Consider the following 15,249-nt stretch of genomic DNA (forward strand, 5'->3'; position numbering starts at 1 on the left):
CTCTTCTTTGTGGCAACCCCTGAGATATTGGAACACTGCTATCATGTCTCCCCTAGTCCTTCTTTTCATTAAACTAGACATACCCAGTTCCTGCAACCATTCTTCATATGTTTTAGTCTCCAGTCCCCTAATCATCTTTATTGCTCTTCTCTGCACTCTTTCTAGAGTCTCCACATCTTTTCTACATCGTGGCGACCAAAACTGAATGCCGTATTCCAAGTGTGGCCTTACCAAGGCATTATAAAGTGGTACTAACATTTCATGTGATCGTGATTCTATCCCTCTGTTTATGCAGCCTAGAACTGTGTTGGCTTTTTTGGCAGCTGCTGCACACTGCTGGCTCATGTTTAAATGGTTGTCCACTAGGACTCCAAAATCCCTGTCACAGTTACTACTCTTGAGCAAGGTACCACTTATACTGTACCTGTGCATTTCGTTTTTCTTGCCTAAATGTAGAACCTTACTCTTTTCACCATTGAATTTCATTTTATTAGATAGTGCCCAATGTTCAGGTTTGTCAACATCCTTCTGTATCTTAAGCCTATCTTCTGGAGTGTTGGCTATTCCTGCCAGCTTGGTGTCATCTGAAAATTTGATAAGTTCCCCATTTATTCCCTCATCCAAATCATTGATGAAGATGTTGAAGAGTACTGGGCCTAAAACAGAGCCTTGGGGTACTCCACTGCATACTTCCCTCCATGTAGATTCATTTCCATTGAGGACTACATGTTGGGTGCGGTTGGTTAGCCAGTTACGAATCGATTTGGTGGTGATGCTGTCTAACCCACATTCTTCTACTTTATCTAGTAATCTCTCTTTGTTGGAAAAAGAATATGAAGGCTTAGATGTAATAATTGGTGGTACACCTTTAATAGCAATAGCTCTTCCATCAGATATTTTCTGCATATCAGCTTGCAGGTCAGCTTGCAGGTATTCAATTCTGCATATCAGCTTGCAGGTATTTTGGCCCATTTCAACTATTTGAACATTAATATGTCACTGATTAACAGCTCTCTTTCCTGTTTTAAACTGATGTGCCATGTAAACCAACAGTAAAACTCAATCCTCAGATACGTGTGGATCTATTTTTTTTTTTTTGCAGTTTTGTAGTAGTACAAGTCATTTTCATCTATTAATACTAATATTGTTATTATATTAAGACTAATATTCAGGAGCGTTTCTTTAAAAAGCTATAGCAGTATGCACCATATTGTGGAATAACAATAAAGCGGAATAAAATATTCCTGATCAAACTAAACCACTTGTTTTCAGAACAAGCACATTAAATTTCTGAGTTGCCGTTTATGGTTCCAATATTTGCTTATTTGTATTTATTTCTTTATGACAGAACGGATTGAAAGACTACAAAAAGAACATGGTGTTTTGCAGTCAGAAAATATAGAGGTTCAAAATGAAATTCAAAAGCTTCAGCAAAAGCTTCAAGTCATGACAGAACTGTACCAAGAAAATGAAATGAATCTTCACAGGTATTACGGGAGTGGATATATTTGTTAATAAATCACTCATTAATTTGTTACAGAATGTTATTTCTCTGCAATTGAATGTTTTTAATTTTTAACCAAATACTTATTTTGAGACCAGTATGATCAATCAATGTCATACAAAGAATTGAATTTTGCTTTTGAATTCTTTTAAAAGGCCTACTGAATGTTATTTCACTGTGTAGCCTGAATATATATAAAGAGTTTAGATACAGAAATTGGATACTTTTTATGTCTGATTCTGCCAACCTCTTAAAGAACATAGAGACACCAAATAGTGAAGGTTTCAGAGTCACTCCCTATCATCATTTTGTTTATACAGATAAACACACCACATGCAACAAGATTCTGCATTAAAACTTTTCAGAGTAAAATCATGCCTCATTCAAAGACTCTGTCCAAGTTCTTTTACTGCTCAATTCTATATTTTTATTTGGAAATTCCATATTTCTATAGAGTAAATTCTATAATAAGTGCAAGTTATTTGCAGTTTTTATAATAGTCATCTAGAATTAGAATTGCACAAAACAACAGAATTACCTTGCAGGTTTTTGAAAATATTTTTTGTGAAAGTGGTTTTCATATGAAAGGTAAAAAAAAATAGTTAAGACTAATGTAATATTTACTTTTTAAAAGGAAATTAACTGTAGAAGAAAAAGAACGTTTACAGAAAGAAGAAAAACTTTCCAAAGTCGATGAGAAAATTAATCATGCTGCTGAAGAACTGAGTACTTATCGGTAATTTCACTAAGTATTATATTAAACAATTCCAAATTTTTGAAAAATAAAAAGAGATTAATTGGAAGAGTACCAATCTAGCATTGTACTTGAGATATTTCTAGTAGTGTTTTATGTCAGAGGAAAGAAGCATTGGCCCACAGATCTATGAAACAACATTAAACACCTATGTTTGCTTTCAAAGATAACCTTGCAAATGGAAAGGGAGGCTTACTCATGCAAGGAGAATTCCCATCTGCATGTTGTGTATGTTGTCTGCAGGTTATGCATATTATAGTTATTTATGGTACATTCCCCAGTAGTCTGGAGGACTATATAATCCTAAAGCACAGCTGGGAAAGATGCAAGAGACTGCAATCAGAAGAGAGCCAGAAAAACCCTGTTGTGTAATAGGAGTTCAACCTTTGTTCGATTTAATTCAGAACCTCTCTAGAAGAGGACAAAGGATTTAGATAGCTGATGATTACTAAGAATCACTTAGACAAATTATTTATTATCCCTTTTTAAAATCACAAATACTAGCATGCTTATTTATTTTCAGCAGATGAGATAATTCTGCTAAAATTCATTTTTTCCACTATCATAAATAGGAGCGCGTCACTCAAAGTAACTTCAGTTAAAAATAATTCCTTTCACAGCGTGTCCTGTCACTTTTAGGCACAACTGAGTTTTACAAGCAAAGAAATTGTAACAGGGAGGTTCTGATGCGTTTGTTAGATGGCGAATCTGATTGATTTCCTTTTTCAATTGTCTTGCCAACTTCATCTGGTTTTTTAAAAATAAAATTAATTTACTTAGGTCTAAATTATTTAGTAAAGTTTTGCAATACTAATAACAGTTTCTCCTTGTAATAATATTTTATAGGCATCGGGTAAAAGATCTTGAAGAAGAACTAGAAAGAACTGTTTGTTCTTATGAGAAACAAGTATGTATTTTCTTAATTTTTAGAAAATTAGAAAATTTTTCTTTTTACCTCATATAACATAGCTTCAGTTCATTGGCCTCTTTGAGGGGAAAAAAGTAGTTTGAAATTACTTTTCAGTGCTGTTCTGAATTATTTCAATTGGAATTTTCTTTTATTCATATCCTTCCTTTTATTCAGGAGCTTATATCCATTTAATCATATTTAAAACTTCACTATATATCTTTTTGTTTAACTAAAGCTATTATGTAACTACAACAGAGAAACTAAAGCTGAATCTCAAATGTACATGAAAGCAAATTGATATGACTTTTATTGAATCCTTTCAGTAAAATTTGTTGCCTAGTAAATATACATAGAAATGTGACTTTAATTGTTTTTGGTTTAGCAGCAGAGCTTTGTTGAAGCAATATCTTATTGTATCTTTACCGCTTATATTCTATACTATGAAGTACATAAAAATATTGTGTTCCATATTTTATTTCTGTTAAAAAGAGCATATAAAATGTCGCTCAGTTTGATTTTACTTCTAAATTAATGTATAGTTTTGTTTTAACAGATTAACTCACATGAGAAAAAAGCTCATGATAATTGGGTAAGTTAAAGCACTGTTTTACTGTCCATTTGAAAAAAAATACAGCATTAGTATAGGGTGTTTTCGTCCGTTAGATCTTTTTCTCAAAGACATATGATTGCTCTTTGGGGTTATAGATGTTTCAAAATGGCCCTGTTTCTTTACATTTTATGTTAAAACTTATTTTATTTATCAGATTTATAAACTGCCAATTTACCTCACCAAGGTAGATGTTTTTTTTAAAAAAAAAATTACTGTTTGGCTGTAATTAACAATGAAGATGCAACAAACTATTTGATTCACACCTAATGCTAAAAGTATTTAGGCATTTAGAATGCATTGGTACCTATAAAGCTTTAGAATGTGGACTTTTCTGGATTTTCTGGCTTATAATTTCAAAAATTATAGGACATTTATTTATTCTGATATTTGCTATATATTTGAAGTTGACAGCCCGGGCAGCTGAAAGACAACTGAATGACTTGAGAAAAGAAAATTTACATAGAAGACAAGAGTAAGTATAAAGGGGTTCATGTTTAGAGGTTTTGGCATTAGTTCTAAACATAAGTTATTATTGGATTACTGTTTACTCCCTAGCGTTATCCTTTTTATAACAGTAATTTTATTAAACATTACAATTAAAGGATAACAATTGAAACAAATATAAAAGGAAAGAATAGAAAGTGCAGAAAGAAAAAATAGAAAAATAGAAAAGAAAGAAAAAATAACAGTACAGTAAAGAAAAAAATAATATTTAAAGAAATGACTTCTTTCTTCATCACAAGTATAAATGATTTTCATAATTTATCAACTCTTAAAACATCAAATGATCTTTTCCTTCATATCTCAACTCATATATAAATAAATCCTGAAAGTCTTTGGTTCAGTCCTGATCAACAAAAGGAAGACCTCCTAAAGAGTCACTATATGGTTAGATCCATATATGAATGTGTTTTTGAGCAAAGGGGTGATTCTGTGATAGTCCATCACATTCTAAAGAAATCATGTCTGGATCTAATAGTTCTAGATAATCTTCACCCAGTCTTCAACCTTCAATTTTTAGAGAGATACTGTAGTGAGGTGATGCATCTTTCCTGGCCCTGGATGATCTCTTAGTGGCTTGATTTTATCAATCATGGTATCTTCCTAGACAGTTTCAGATTTGATAAAAAGGCCATGATGTTACACTTGACATTGGTAGGGGAGAACTATAGGCCTAGTCCCTGCTTTGTAGTGGTACTCAGAGTTTTTCCTCTCTCTACCACTATTTGACACTTACATAAAGCCACTGAATGAGGTCATCAATTGGAACAGAGTTAAGTATCATCAATATGCTGATAATGTAAAGCTTTGTATCTGTACTTGAATCTAACCAAGTTAAATTGTCAAGGTTTGTTCCTCATGCCTGGAGGATGAAGTGGTGTGAATGGGAAAGCACAGGTTTTGGTTAAACCCAAACAACTCAGAATGATTGTGACATTTAGGGTTCTCTCCCTTTCTGAAAACTGACCATCTTTAGTTCTGTATGGAGTTGCACTCCTCGAGAAAGAACTGCTGTGCATTTTGGAGGTTGCCTTGAATTAATAGGAGTAGATGCAGTGGGCCTTTGCAAAAATTCATATTGTATGTTAGTTGTACTTGATTCTTGATCAGGACGTCCTGCTCACAGTCCACTAATGCTTGGATCACATCACACTTCGATTATTGCAATTTGGTCTACATTAGGCTGCTCTTGTGGACCATCCAGAAAGTAGAATTAATCAGTAATGTAATCTTGTGTAACCAGGACTATGATCACATAACAACACTACTACATGAGCTAAATTGGTTTCCTGTAGGCTTCTGGGTACATTTCATGGGCATCCTTAAGATCACTTCATAGAACAGTGTTATTTATGGCACTTGCTCTGTCATGATTTCCTACCTTTCAGAACAGCATTTTCTATGATATTTGGATGGCTCTGGTCTTCTTTAAGTCTTTAAAAATGTATTTTCCATTTTCTTCCCCCGTCCTCCAAAAAATATTGGGTTAGTACAATGAATGAGCCTGCTGGAAAACGGATTTGAGATTTTGAATATGTTGAGTGCTTCTGTTTGTGCTGTTTTATAGTATGTTCTATGTTTATTTTGTTTAGTTTTTAGTCCTAAATTAACCACTCAAAATCATTTTGCAAGTTGGAAAGCCATCCAAATCTTATGTATGTATAAATCATTGAATCAGCCAATGACTGTGATCTTTCTGATGAACTGAGTTTTCCTTTGGAGTAGAAAAACTAAATGGTCGAAGCAATCATATGGAAGATGATAGATTTTTGTTCTTTTCTTTAGTTTGACAGAAATAGAATTTAAACACCACCTTCTGACAAAAGATCCTTATGCTTATGATGATACAGCCACAGCATTTGGCAGAGGTATGATATTTTATTTAATTTCCAGTGTACTTTATAAAGAACTAAATTTCTTAATTTTTGAATAAATGTACCAAACTACAAATTCAAGTGTAATTAGCATTTGAATTTCATTGAATTACAATACCTAATCTCTCCCCCCCCCCCCGTGATTCTTAAATAAAACCTGCATAATTCTTTAAATGATTAGCAAAAACTGAGCTGTGTAATTGCAGGGCAAATGAGAAAAGTCAATCAGTTGACTTTATTATGTTCCAATTTAAACTTCAAATCTGAACTGATAAATAATTGTTGTTCTTTACATCCATTAACATTAACTTTGTGAATTTTAGTATTTTGTTTTAACTGTTCCAGAGCAGTCCCCATATGGACCCTCACCAATGGGCAGACCTTCGTCTGAAACAAGAGCTTTTCTTTCCCCCCCAACCTTATTGGAGGGTCCCTTAAGACTTTCACCTGTGCTTCCAGGTGGAGGAGGAAGAGGTACACTTCTTAAATTTGAAAACTTAATGATTCTGGATTCTCTCTCCTCTTAGTCTATCCCTCCTTTCTTGGTAATAGTTCTGTAAAATCAACTTTAAAAAATCCTTTTCAACTAAATTTGTATTATCTTATATAAATGGTCTCTAGCATGGAGCTGAGAACAGTAATTCCATATATCCAACTTTATGTATTACATATTTTTATGGAAAACCTGCAGACAGAAGGCTCCTGTTCATTAAAGCACTTTTTTTTACACTCTGAAACTTTTTGTAGATCTTTGATCTACCATTACCTATGAATCAATTTGCATAAAGATTAGTTTTGAAATTAATTTACTTTTAAAAAGTCCTAAACCAATACTGCTTATTTATTAGATTAATAAAAACTGGACCAAATGGTAGTTTTTAAAACTAAAATAAGTGAGGTGAAAGGAAAAGCAGGTCATATTATCCTTATGTTACAATAAAAATACCGTGTGGGTTTTTCCATCTTAGATGGTTGATTGTCGCCTAAAGTTGACTTTAAAACTATTATACTTTATTCCAAAACTGCTGGCATAAGACAGTCTGGAATAGACAAGTATAATGAAGTAGGTAAGAGGTCAACATTATGCCATGGTTTGAGAATCAGAATAAGATACTCAAACTGTTTACCTGCTTTTGGACTACAATTAATTAAAAATGAAAAGGTTGAATAAGGTTGAATATAATTTCAGTTTCTTTTTCCTACCTGTTCAAAGTACTTATTTCTCATTTATTCTTCTAAAATAAGAAAAACTTCTTTTAACTTCTTTAAAAGATGTGATGGGTTTCTTGGAGGAGGTTGGGTTTGGGATGGAATTGGTCTCTGAGAGCAATGTTCACTTGAAAATACATAGTGATTAGGTTGATGAAAAGACTTCCTTCCTTTCTTTGCTTTGTAAGATGAATCTTAATATAATGTGAATTTTGTTTCAGGATGATGGTGGTGGTTTTTTAAGCAGCAGCACGACATGACTAAACAATTGCATGCCTATGGCAAAGAGAATACTAAGGAAATTTGCAACTTTTGCAGACAGGACACAACACAATAATATTTTTATTTTAAATTGGAGATTTGGAAGAAGCGTAAGCACAGGCATCACATCCCTTTATCTTACTTGCACTCTCCTACTGCATGTTGATACAAGTTCTTATACAGTTCCTGTTCATACTTAAGTTTAAGGTCAATAGAACAATACAGACATAGGCAATTATAGAAGCAGTGGCAGAGAAAAAAAACCCAGTGAACTTTAATGATCAAAAGTTTGAGTGTTTAACAGCTATTAAGAACCGTGCCAGATTCAAAGATTCACAGTATTTTTAGAGTTCTAGGCAGTTAACAAAAGTCTTAAGGAATATAAACAGACAGACTTTCAACAATGCATGCGTGTGGTCAGATAAAAGTTTTTATCTGTGAGGCAACTTGGTGGTGTGGTTAAGGCATCATTTCCGCTAGACATTTCTGCTAGAAACGATGTTCTAGTCCCAATTTAGACACAAAGCTCTCTGGGTGACCTTGAACAAGTCATTTTTTTCTCTAGCCCTGTGGAGGCAAAAGCAAACCACTTCTGAAAAACCTTGCCAAGAAAACTGAAGTGACTTATTTAGGCAATCTCAAAGAACTGGTCGCTATTGATGAAAGGAAAAAAAGGCAGTCTTACTTGAGCTCTGTTGAAAGTCTGAAACTTTTCTGTGGTGAGGGAAAGATCCTGAGGATGCATTACAATAACAGAGGGAAAGGGAAGAGGAAAAAGTAAAGGAAAAGAAGGAAGAAAATATAAAGTAAAAAGTAAAGGAAAATGATTTGTCCTTTTCTAAAATCCAAGATAACCCTCAGTAAAACGGACAAATTAGAAAAGTCTTCACTTCTTAAAGCTGCAGTGACATTGCGTAACAGAAAAGATGCAGGAAGATAACATTTCCGTAATAATATTGAAACCAAATAATACTAAAAGAAGGTTTGTTAGAACCATTTACAGACTGCCTTACAGTTAAAGTACACAATATATGAAATGTACATCGCTGTGTTTTTTTTTAACATTTTCTCTGGCTAGTGTACACTGGCCCAATCCTGATCAGAATGTGTGTGGAAGTGGAAACACATACCTCTTTTTTTAAATTATATGAGCAGTTCTTTAAAGTTTAATGCCCATAACACATGTGAATTTTCTAATTTCAGAGATTTTACTGCTTTAGATTATTGAGCCAGTGGGTGTTTGCAGTGGATATAGAAAGTGTCCATCCCATTGGCATGCACATCAAAAGAAACACCTGAGAGTAAAACTTTACCGACAGACTTTACCGACAGATCCATATAGGCACAGAAGCAGCAAAGCCAGTTCTAAGATGTTGATGTGAAACCAAGCATAGTAAAATTTATTTTTCCTTACCTGAGACACCCAGTGTCCACTGTCCACCAATCCAGGTTAACCATTTTATTTTGGGAAAAGACTCTACCTTTCGAAAGTCTTCAGTGTTTGACTTTGGACTCGCCAGATTTTCTGAAGCTGCAAAGGGCTCAAGTAAATTCCTTTTCTCCCTCCCAGCTTCCCACATATTCCAATCATATCCATGCCCCCCTTCCTTACTTTTTTTGCAAAGTTGCCAGTGAAAGAAGCGCCTTGAGAGTTTACACAACCATTAAATTGCCAGGTTTTTGAGATGAAAAAAACATGTCAGACTCAGATAAATCAGTTCAGAATTTTTCCACCTTTAACATATAAATTGTACAATTCAATTGAAAATCAAACTGAATTTTTTAGAGAGAAAAAAAAAACAAATAAAAGTGTACAATAATATGATTGCATACATGTGCACACCCTTAAACGAATACTTTGTTGAAGCACCTTTTGATTTTCAGTCTTTTGGGGTGAGAGCCTATCGACATTGGCACACCTTGCCTTTGGAATCTTTGCCCACTGTGCCTGTCAAATTGAGAAGGCATCTCCTATGCACAGCCCTCTTCAAGGCACCCCAAAGATTTTCAGTTGGATTCAGGTTTAAAAGGCAAGTGAGTAAATGTCAGAAAAATCCTACCAAAACAGCTGAACTTTATATGGGTTTGATCAGTTACTTTAATTGATGGCAGGCGTGTACTGACTACTATTTACCATCAGTTTGAATGTGATTGGTTAATTATAAATATAATCACATCTCTACTTACAGGACGGTATACTTAGGCAACCATGCTATTGTACTTTTTATTATTTCCCCCCTAAAAGATTTCTGTTTGTTTTTCAATTGAATTATAGAGCTTATAATTGTATTAAAGGTTTAAAAAATTCTGAAGTGATTTATCTTGGTCTAATATTTTTATATCTTAAAAACCTGGCAATTTAACTAGATTTTCTATATCCACTGTATGTCTCAGAGAATCAGTATTCAAGCTGCATGATACAAATTTTACATAAACACATTATGAGCCAGCTTAAATATCACAAACACGTTATGTTTTGTTATCCTATTTGTAACTTCAGTGAGATTTTACTTGTGTATATTGATCTCATTTAACTTTTCACCTAAACTTGATAAATGAGTAATTTTTATGATAAATGTGGGACAATTTACTTGTTTTGAAATGGACATTGTTTTAGTATTTACAGGTTTAGTTAAGACTATTAGATATTGAGCTAATTGGATCCATGGTAATTTTTTTGATTAGGTTCAAGAAGACTGGGGAACCCTGGCATAATTGAAGTTGGTAATGAAAGAGGAGAGCTGAACACTAGTAGGTTATCTGATCCACACAGGCCACCTTCTGACACTGGATCTTTGTCACCTCCATGGGATAGAGATCACAGAGTAATCCTCCCTCACCCCGGTAAGAAAACAAGATTTGCCATTCTTTGCTAAATGCAGGAATGAAACTATATTGAAATATTACTGAGATCTACTTTGAAATGGATCTTTGATTTGGGTTCAGTGAAAGAATATGTATAAATCATTTGAAAGTGGCATACGCTAAACACTGATTTTTCCTCAGAATATTTATTGATTTACATCCCACTTTATTAATTTTATAAATAACTCAAGGTGGAGAACATACCTAATGCATCCCTTTCATACAGAATTAGCTGATTTGAACATTTTAAAGGGTATATTTTTGGTTCATTTAATCCAAAACCTATATGACTAGAACCCTAGAACCATTACCAGATTACATATTTCTGAAAATATATAAACTACATTCATAGTACTGATATTCATCTAGTCCATTTTTTTAAAAAAAGGGATGTCCCAGGAATTCCTCAGACTAATATAGTTGAAACATTTTTCTAGAATATGTTAAATTAATTCTCCAGAAAAGATATGTTTCCAAGAGAAATCCAAAATTGAAATGGAGAGGAATTTCCTGACCTTGAGAGTTATTAAACAGCCTGCTTACTGGAGTCATTGGGGCTCCATTAAAAGACCATCTCAAACAATAGCTCAATAGCAATTTTTGTGAGATGGCATTAGCAAGTGGTATGGATTAAAGGACCTCCACTTTCCCTTTCAATCTTAAGATTTTATAATTCTATATTAAATAAGTAATAAGTATTGGATTTCCATTAACATTTTCTGGAAGCATGCGCCTCTTATCCATTATAGTTTAACTTGTAAGTACTGTTGTATAAGGAATGTGAAATAAAATAAACGGTAGGTATTGTTCAGGAATTCTTCTGAAAAAGGTTTATTTTTTATTAAAAAATAGGTCACCTCTATAATGAGCAATCTCTTCCTCCTCGAAGACCAGAAAGATTTTATCCCAATCCTGTAAACTCTGGAAGGCTTTCAGGACCAGCTGAACTAAGAAGTTATAACATGCATTCAGTTGATAAAACAGGTTGGAATTGTAGTTTTTAAAAGTAATTCTTTAGAACCTAGACAAATGCACATTTTGAGACTTTAGTTCTTCTTAGTAAGATAATATATGTTAGTAAGACATCTAGGAATGTTAGTAATACTGTAGGTGTGGTGTGTGTTCTGTGCCCTCTGTAGTACAGCTCTGTTTCCGATTTCTCACATAGAAGGCAGCAGTGCTGGAAGTTAGGAAACAAGTGAATCTACTTTAGATGTGGAAAATAGCTGTGAGAATAGGAAATAATGTATGCAACAAATCTTTCTCCCATGCTGCCCCATAATAGCCTTTTCAGCAACCTTGACTGTTCCCTCAGGTTGAGTATGTTGCCTGGAGATGCATAGGACTTTGCATGAAATCAGACAGAAGAACATGAATAGGATTGAGGCTGAGGGGAAGTTTATTTAGAAAGCAAATATGGAAAAACCAAATCTGTTTTAAAAACAAATAACAGTCCAATATACTCAATTCACTCTATTTTACGCTAAATATATATTTAAGACATTTAATCCAACACTAGTAAACATTAGTTATTCAGACTTGAAAGCATATCTTAATAAATGATTTCATTTTCTGTAGCTAGCATATTTAATCAGCATTTTTGATTCTTGCACACTAGTCACACAAATGTGAAAAGGGAAAGTCTTAAATGTTCTGTTCAGGAATGTTAACATACATTTGTATCTACTGTATATGGGGTGGTTCATATTTTTGAATGCGGAGAAGCATTCATGTTTCTCATTTCGCATTTGTGTTTAAATGTGTGAAAACATTGCATTTGACATTGTATCTTGTCTCTATAGCCATCTGGAAGGAATATGTTTGAGTTGGCTTAAGGTTAAAATGTGTATTCCTTTCCTTCACATCCAGATGGACCATCATCTGAAAATAACTTGAGAATGGACCTGAGTGGAGATGAATTAAGAGATCATTCAAATGACAGTGTAAGTAAAACACAGAAAAGCTGAGAAAAAAAATTAAAATTGAAAATTGCAGTGCTGGAACTAATTTTGTATAATTTGTATTTGCATCTATATTTATACAAATGCTTCCATATTCTGACACTGAATAAATGTTAGTTCAAGCAGTGCTTCTATAACTGAATGATTTTATAACTGAAAAAGCAAAAGGAAAGAAAGAACATGAAATAGATCTTTGGTGATGATCGAACTGCATTTCCTATAGAGAAAAGGGCTTAGATTTTATCCTCATTTGGTAGTTGTATTCTCAGAAGAGAAAAGGTTTTTTTATATTTCTCCCCCTCTTTTGAATCAGGGAAAACTGTTCTTGATTGTGGGTATAGATGCAGGGATGTCTTAGGGGGCCTGGAGGAGAAGGTGGCTGAATGAAAATCCCACCCTCCACTTAACCCAGAAGCTTTCACTGTAATCTCTTGTTTGTGATTTACTCCATTGTATCCTATTTTAATTGATGTCTTTTCAGTTGCAGTTTTTGAATGCATTCTTTTTTAGTCTGTGCCTTTGGTTTGGATTCCATTTCTACTCTAGTCTGTTTTCAAAAAGCACATGTAAATGACAGATGCTTTTCAAAGTTAACTTGCTTACATTCCTTTATTTACAGAATATGTACCATATACACGATCAGTCTCTTCCTCCTGAAAACGAAACCTTAGGCCCAGGAATTGTGCCGCCACCACTTCCCTTTTTGAGAGCTCCTCTAGTGTCAATGGATCCAAGGGGATCTTTCATAAGAAGAGGTCCTCCGTTTCCACCTGTACCTCCTAACTCTGTGTATGGTCCACAGGAATATTTCCCAAGGGATTTTGCTGGTTTGCCACGTCCTCTATTACCAAGTAAGTAACTAGTGTCTAAATACTAAATACATTTCTAGTAAAACATTCACAAACTTTCTTCCAAGAAGAAATAGTTGTATCTGGATCTGATGTATCTTTTTCTGTTAGACTTAATAGAATAACAATCCCTTTACTTTTGAAATTTAATCCCAGTTAAGTTGCCCAAGTACTTCTGATACATGACTTTTTTCCTAGTTTAAAACTCTTTTAAGAACATCATTATTAAAGATGCCTCCGTGTTGCACCCAGAGCCCTGTGCCAGGTCCCAATGCTCTGCCCCAAAGCTCTTTAAGGTGACCTCAAGCTATCCAAGAAATTCTGTCAAGGTTCCTTCTCCTCCTCGGAGGCTGTGGAGGCCTAGATGGGGAAGGCCTTGGAAGGTCTGTTTTTTTTCTCAGGTGTTACGGTGCATTATGAGATATTTTTGCTAGAATTTCAGCTGTATTTATTGTACTGAATTGTACAAATTTGCATTATTTTATGTCTTTGTATTATTACAAAATTACTTAGAAACATATTTTAAATCAGATAGAGGGATAGGTGGATGGATGGAATGGTGAATGGATGGATGGATATGAGAACAGGCAAGTCTAGCAAAATTAAATAAAATTCACCTGATAAAAGGATCAAGTTTCAGATTGATGCTTTCTTCATATTCCCTGATTTAAAGGGAATTAAGAGTTCATTATATTGAGAGAATATATTTGGCAAAGGCAGCTTTGAGACAGTGAAACATTCACTGTTTTAATGAGATTTTTTAATGTCTGTTATCAGTTGTTTTGAGTTATGTGTCCAATATTAACTAGCCTTGCTCTAAATTCAAACTAAAAAAAAGATGTTGATAATTCTCTTTGAACAGTGAGAGCTCCCTTTCCTATGAGGCCTTTTTCACAATATCCATCTCCTCCAAGGGCTGGCTTTTTTCCTCCTCCACCACCACCACCACCATCTGACAACAGAAATGAGGTTTCTGCTGAGTTAACACAGCTGTCAACTGTATCATCTACAGATAATCAAGAATCACAACAAGAAACTGGTTGAATGTCATTTTGTTCTTGACAATTCTCTCGACTGAATTATTTCTTCTCAACTGAAGTAACTTGTTACTTAATCAACTCTATTATTGCTCAAATTGAAGCTGAATAGAGTAATTCTCAGGAGAGTGATCTGTAAATATTGGTTTAACTGTGAATAAATTATAACTGTACAGCAGCAACTTTTAAATATTTTTATTTTGCTTATCTAGATGTAAAATTTAGTCCAATAATAAGAATTCTCTAGTTGTCTGACTACACCTGGTCTCATAAAAAATAATGCACGTGAAAATGAGTATTATGGTGAAATGCCGGTGTTAAAAAATAAAAACATTTTAATTATTTGTAATATTTTGATTATTTAATAAAAGTTAGTGTCTTTTTTTACTTTTCTGAAAGTATACTCCATGACAATCCTCCTAAAGTTTTGCATAATTAGTCCTCAAGTTCTGAGTGCTTGCTTAGTGACCATTCAAAGTTATGATTTATCTAGAAAAAAGGGAATTAAGAACCACTTCCAAAGTTCTGGCAGTTCCTGACCCCTTCTGGGAGGAGTAATTTGGGCACCTGACAACATAGCCACATTTATAGCCATTTGCAGTATCCCATGGTCATATGACTATGTTTTACGATGATGTTGCCAAAAACTGAAGGATTTTTAGCAAAACCAGCACCATAGCAAACTTAAGTTTGCTTAACAACTGCTGCATTTGTTTAACAACTGTGACTGTCGCAAAAATGGCTGCTTAGTTTGCTTAACAACTGCTGCATTTGTTTAACAACTCTGACTGTCGCAAAAATGGCTGCTGCAAAAAAACAGTTGTTGCAATATACAACTGTAATGGGCAGGCTCTATTGCAGTTGTATTTTGAGAATATCTACTTTCTACTGCTATAGTAAGTATATCATAATACG

At 34.0% G+C, this 15,249-nt stretch overlaps 1 protein-coding gene across 3 annotated transcripts in view; it reads left to right on the forward strand.

Moving 5' to 3' along the window:
• Positions 1-14,678, forward strand: part of MIA2 (MIA SH3 domain ER export factor 2) — a 57,541-nt gene extending 42,863 nt beyond the window's left edge. For 2 of the 3 annotated variants that reach the window (XM_014054150.2, XM_087723951.1), the window contains 12 exons: positions 1,349-1,487; positions 2,139-2,240; positions 3,105-3,165; positions 3,722-3,757; positions 4,183-4,250; positions 6,065-6,147; positions 6,499-6,627; positions 10,309-10,467; positions 11,341-11,472; positions 12,358-12,431; positions 13,069-13,300; positions 14,160-14,678. In XM_014054150.2, coding sequence (XP_013909625.2) covers positions 1,349-1,487; positions 2,139-2,240; positions 3,105-3,165; positions 3,722-3,757; positions 4,183-4,250; positions 6,065-6,147; positions 6,499-6,627; positions 10,309-10,467; positions 11,341-11,472; positions 12,358-12,431; positions 13,069-13,300; positions 14,160-14,341 — 1,397 coding nt within the window. In that variant the 3' untranslated portion in view covers positions 14,342-14,678. The remainder of the gene's footprint in view (positions 1-1,348; positions 1,488-2,138; positions 2,241-3,104; positions 3,166-3,721; positions 3,758-4,182; positions 4,251-6,064; positions 6,148-6,498; positions 6,628-10,308; positions 10,468-11,340; positions 11,473-12,357; positions 12,432-13,068; positions 13,301-14,159) is intronic. The other variant, XM_087723945.1, reaches the window with a different exon arrangement.
• The last annotated feature ends 571 nt before the right edge of the window (positions 14,679-15,249 follow it).

The sequence above is a fragment of the Thamnophis sirtalis genome, unplaced genomic scaffold (genome assembly GCF_051295495.1).
Source record: "Thamnophis sirtalis isolate CommonGarterSnake01/CBP01778 unplaced genomic scaffold, rThaSir2_p1.2 scaffold_1, whole genome shotgun sequence".
Lineage (NCBI taxonomy): Eukaryota > Metazoa > Chordata > Lepidosauria > Squamata > Natricidae > Thamnophis > Thamnophis sirtalis.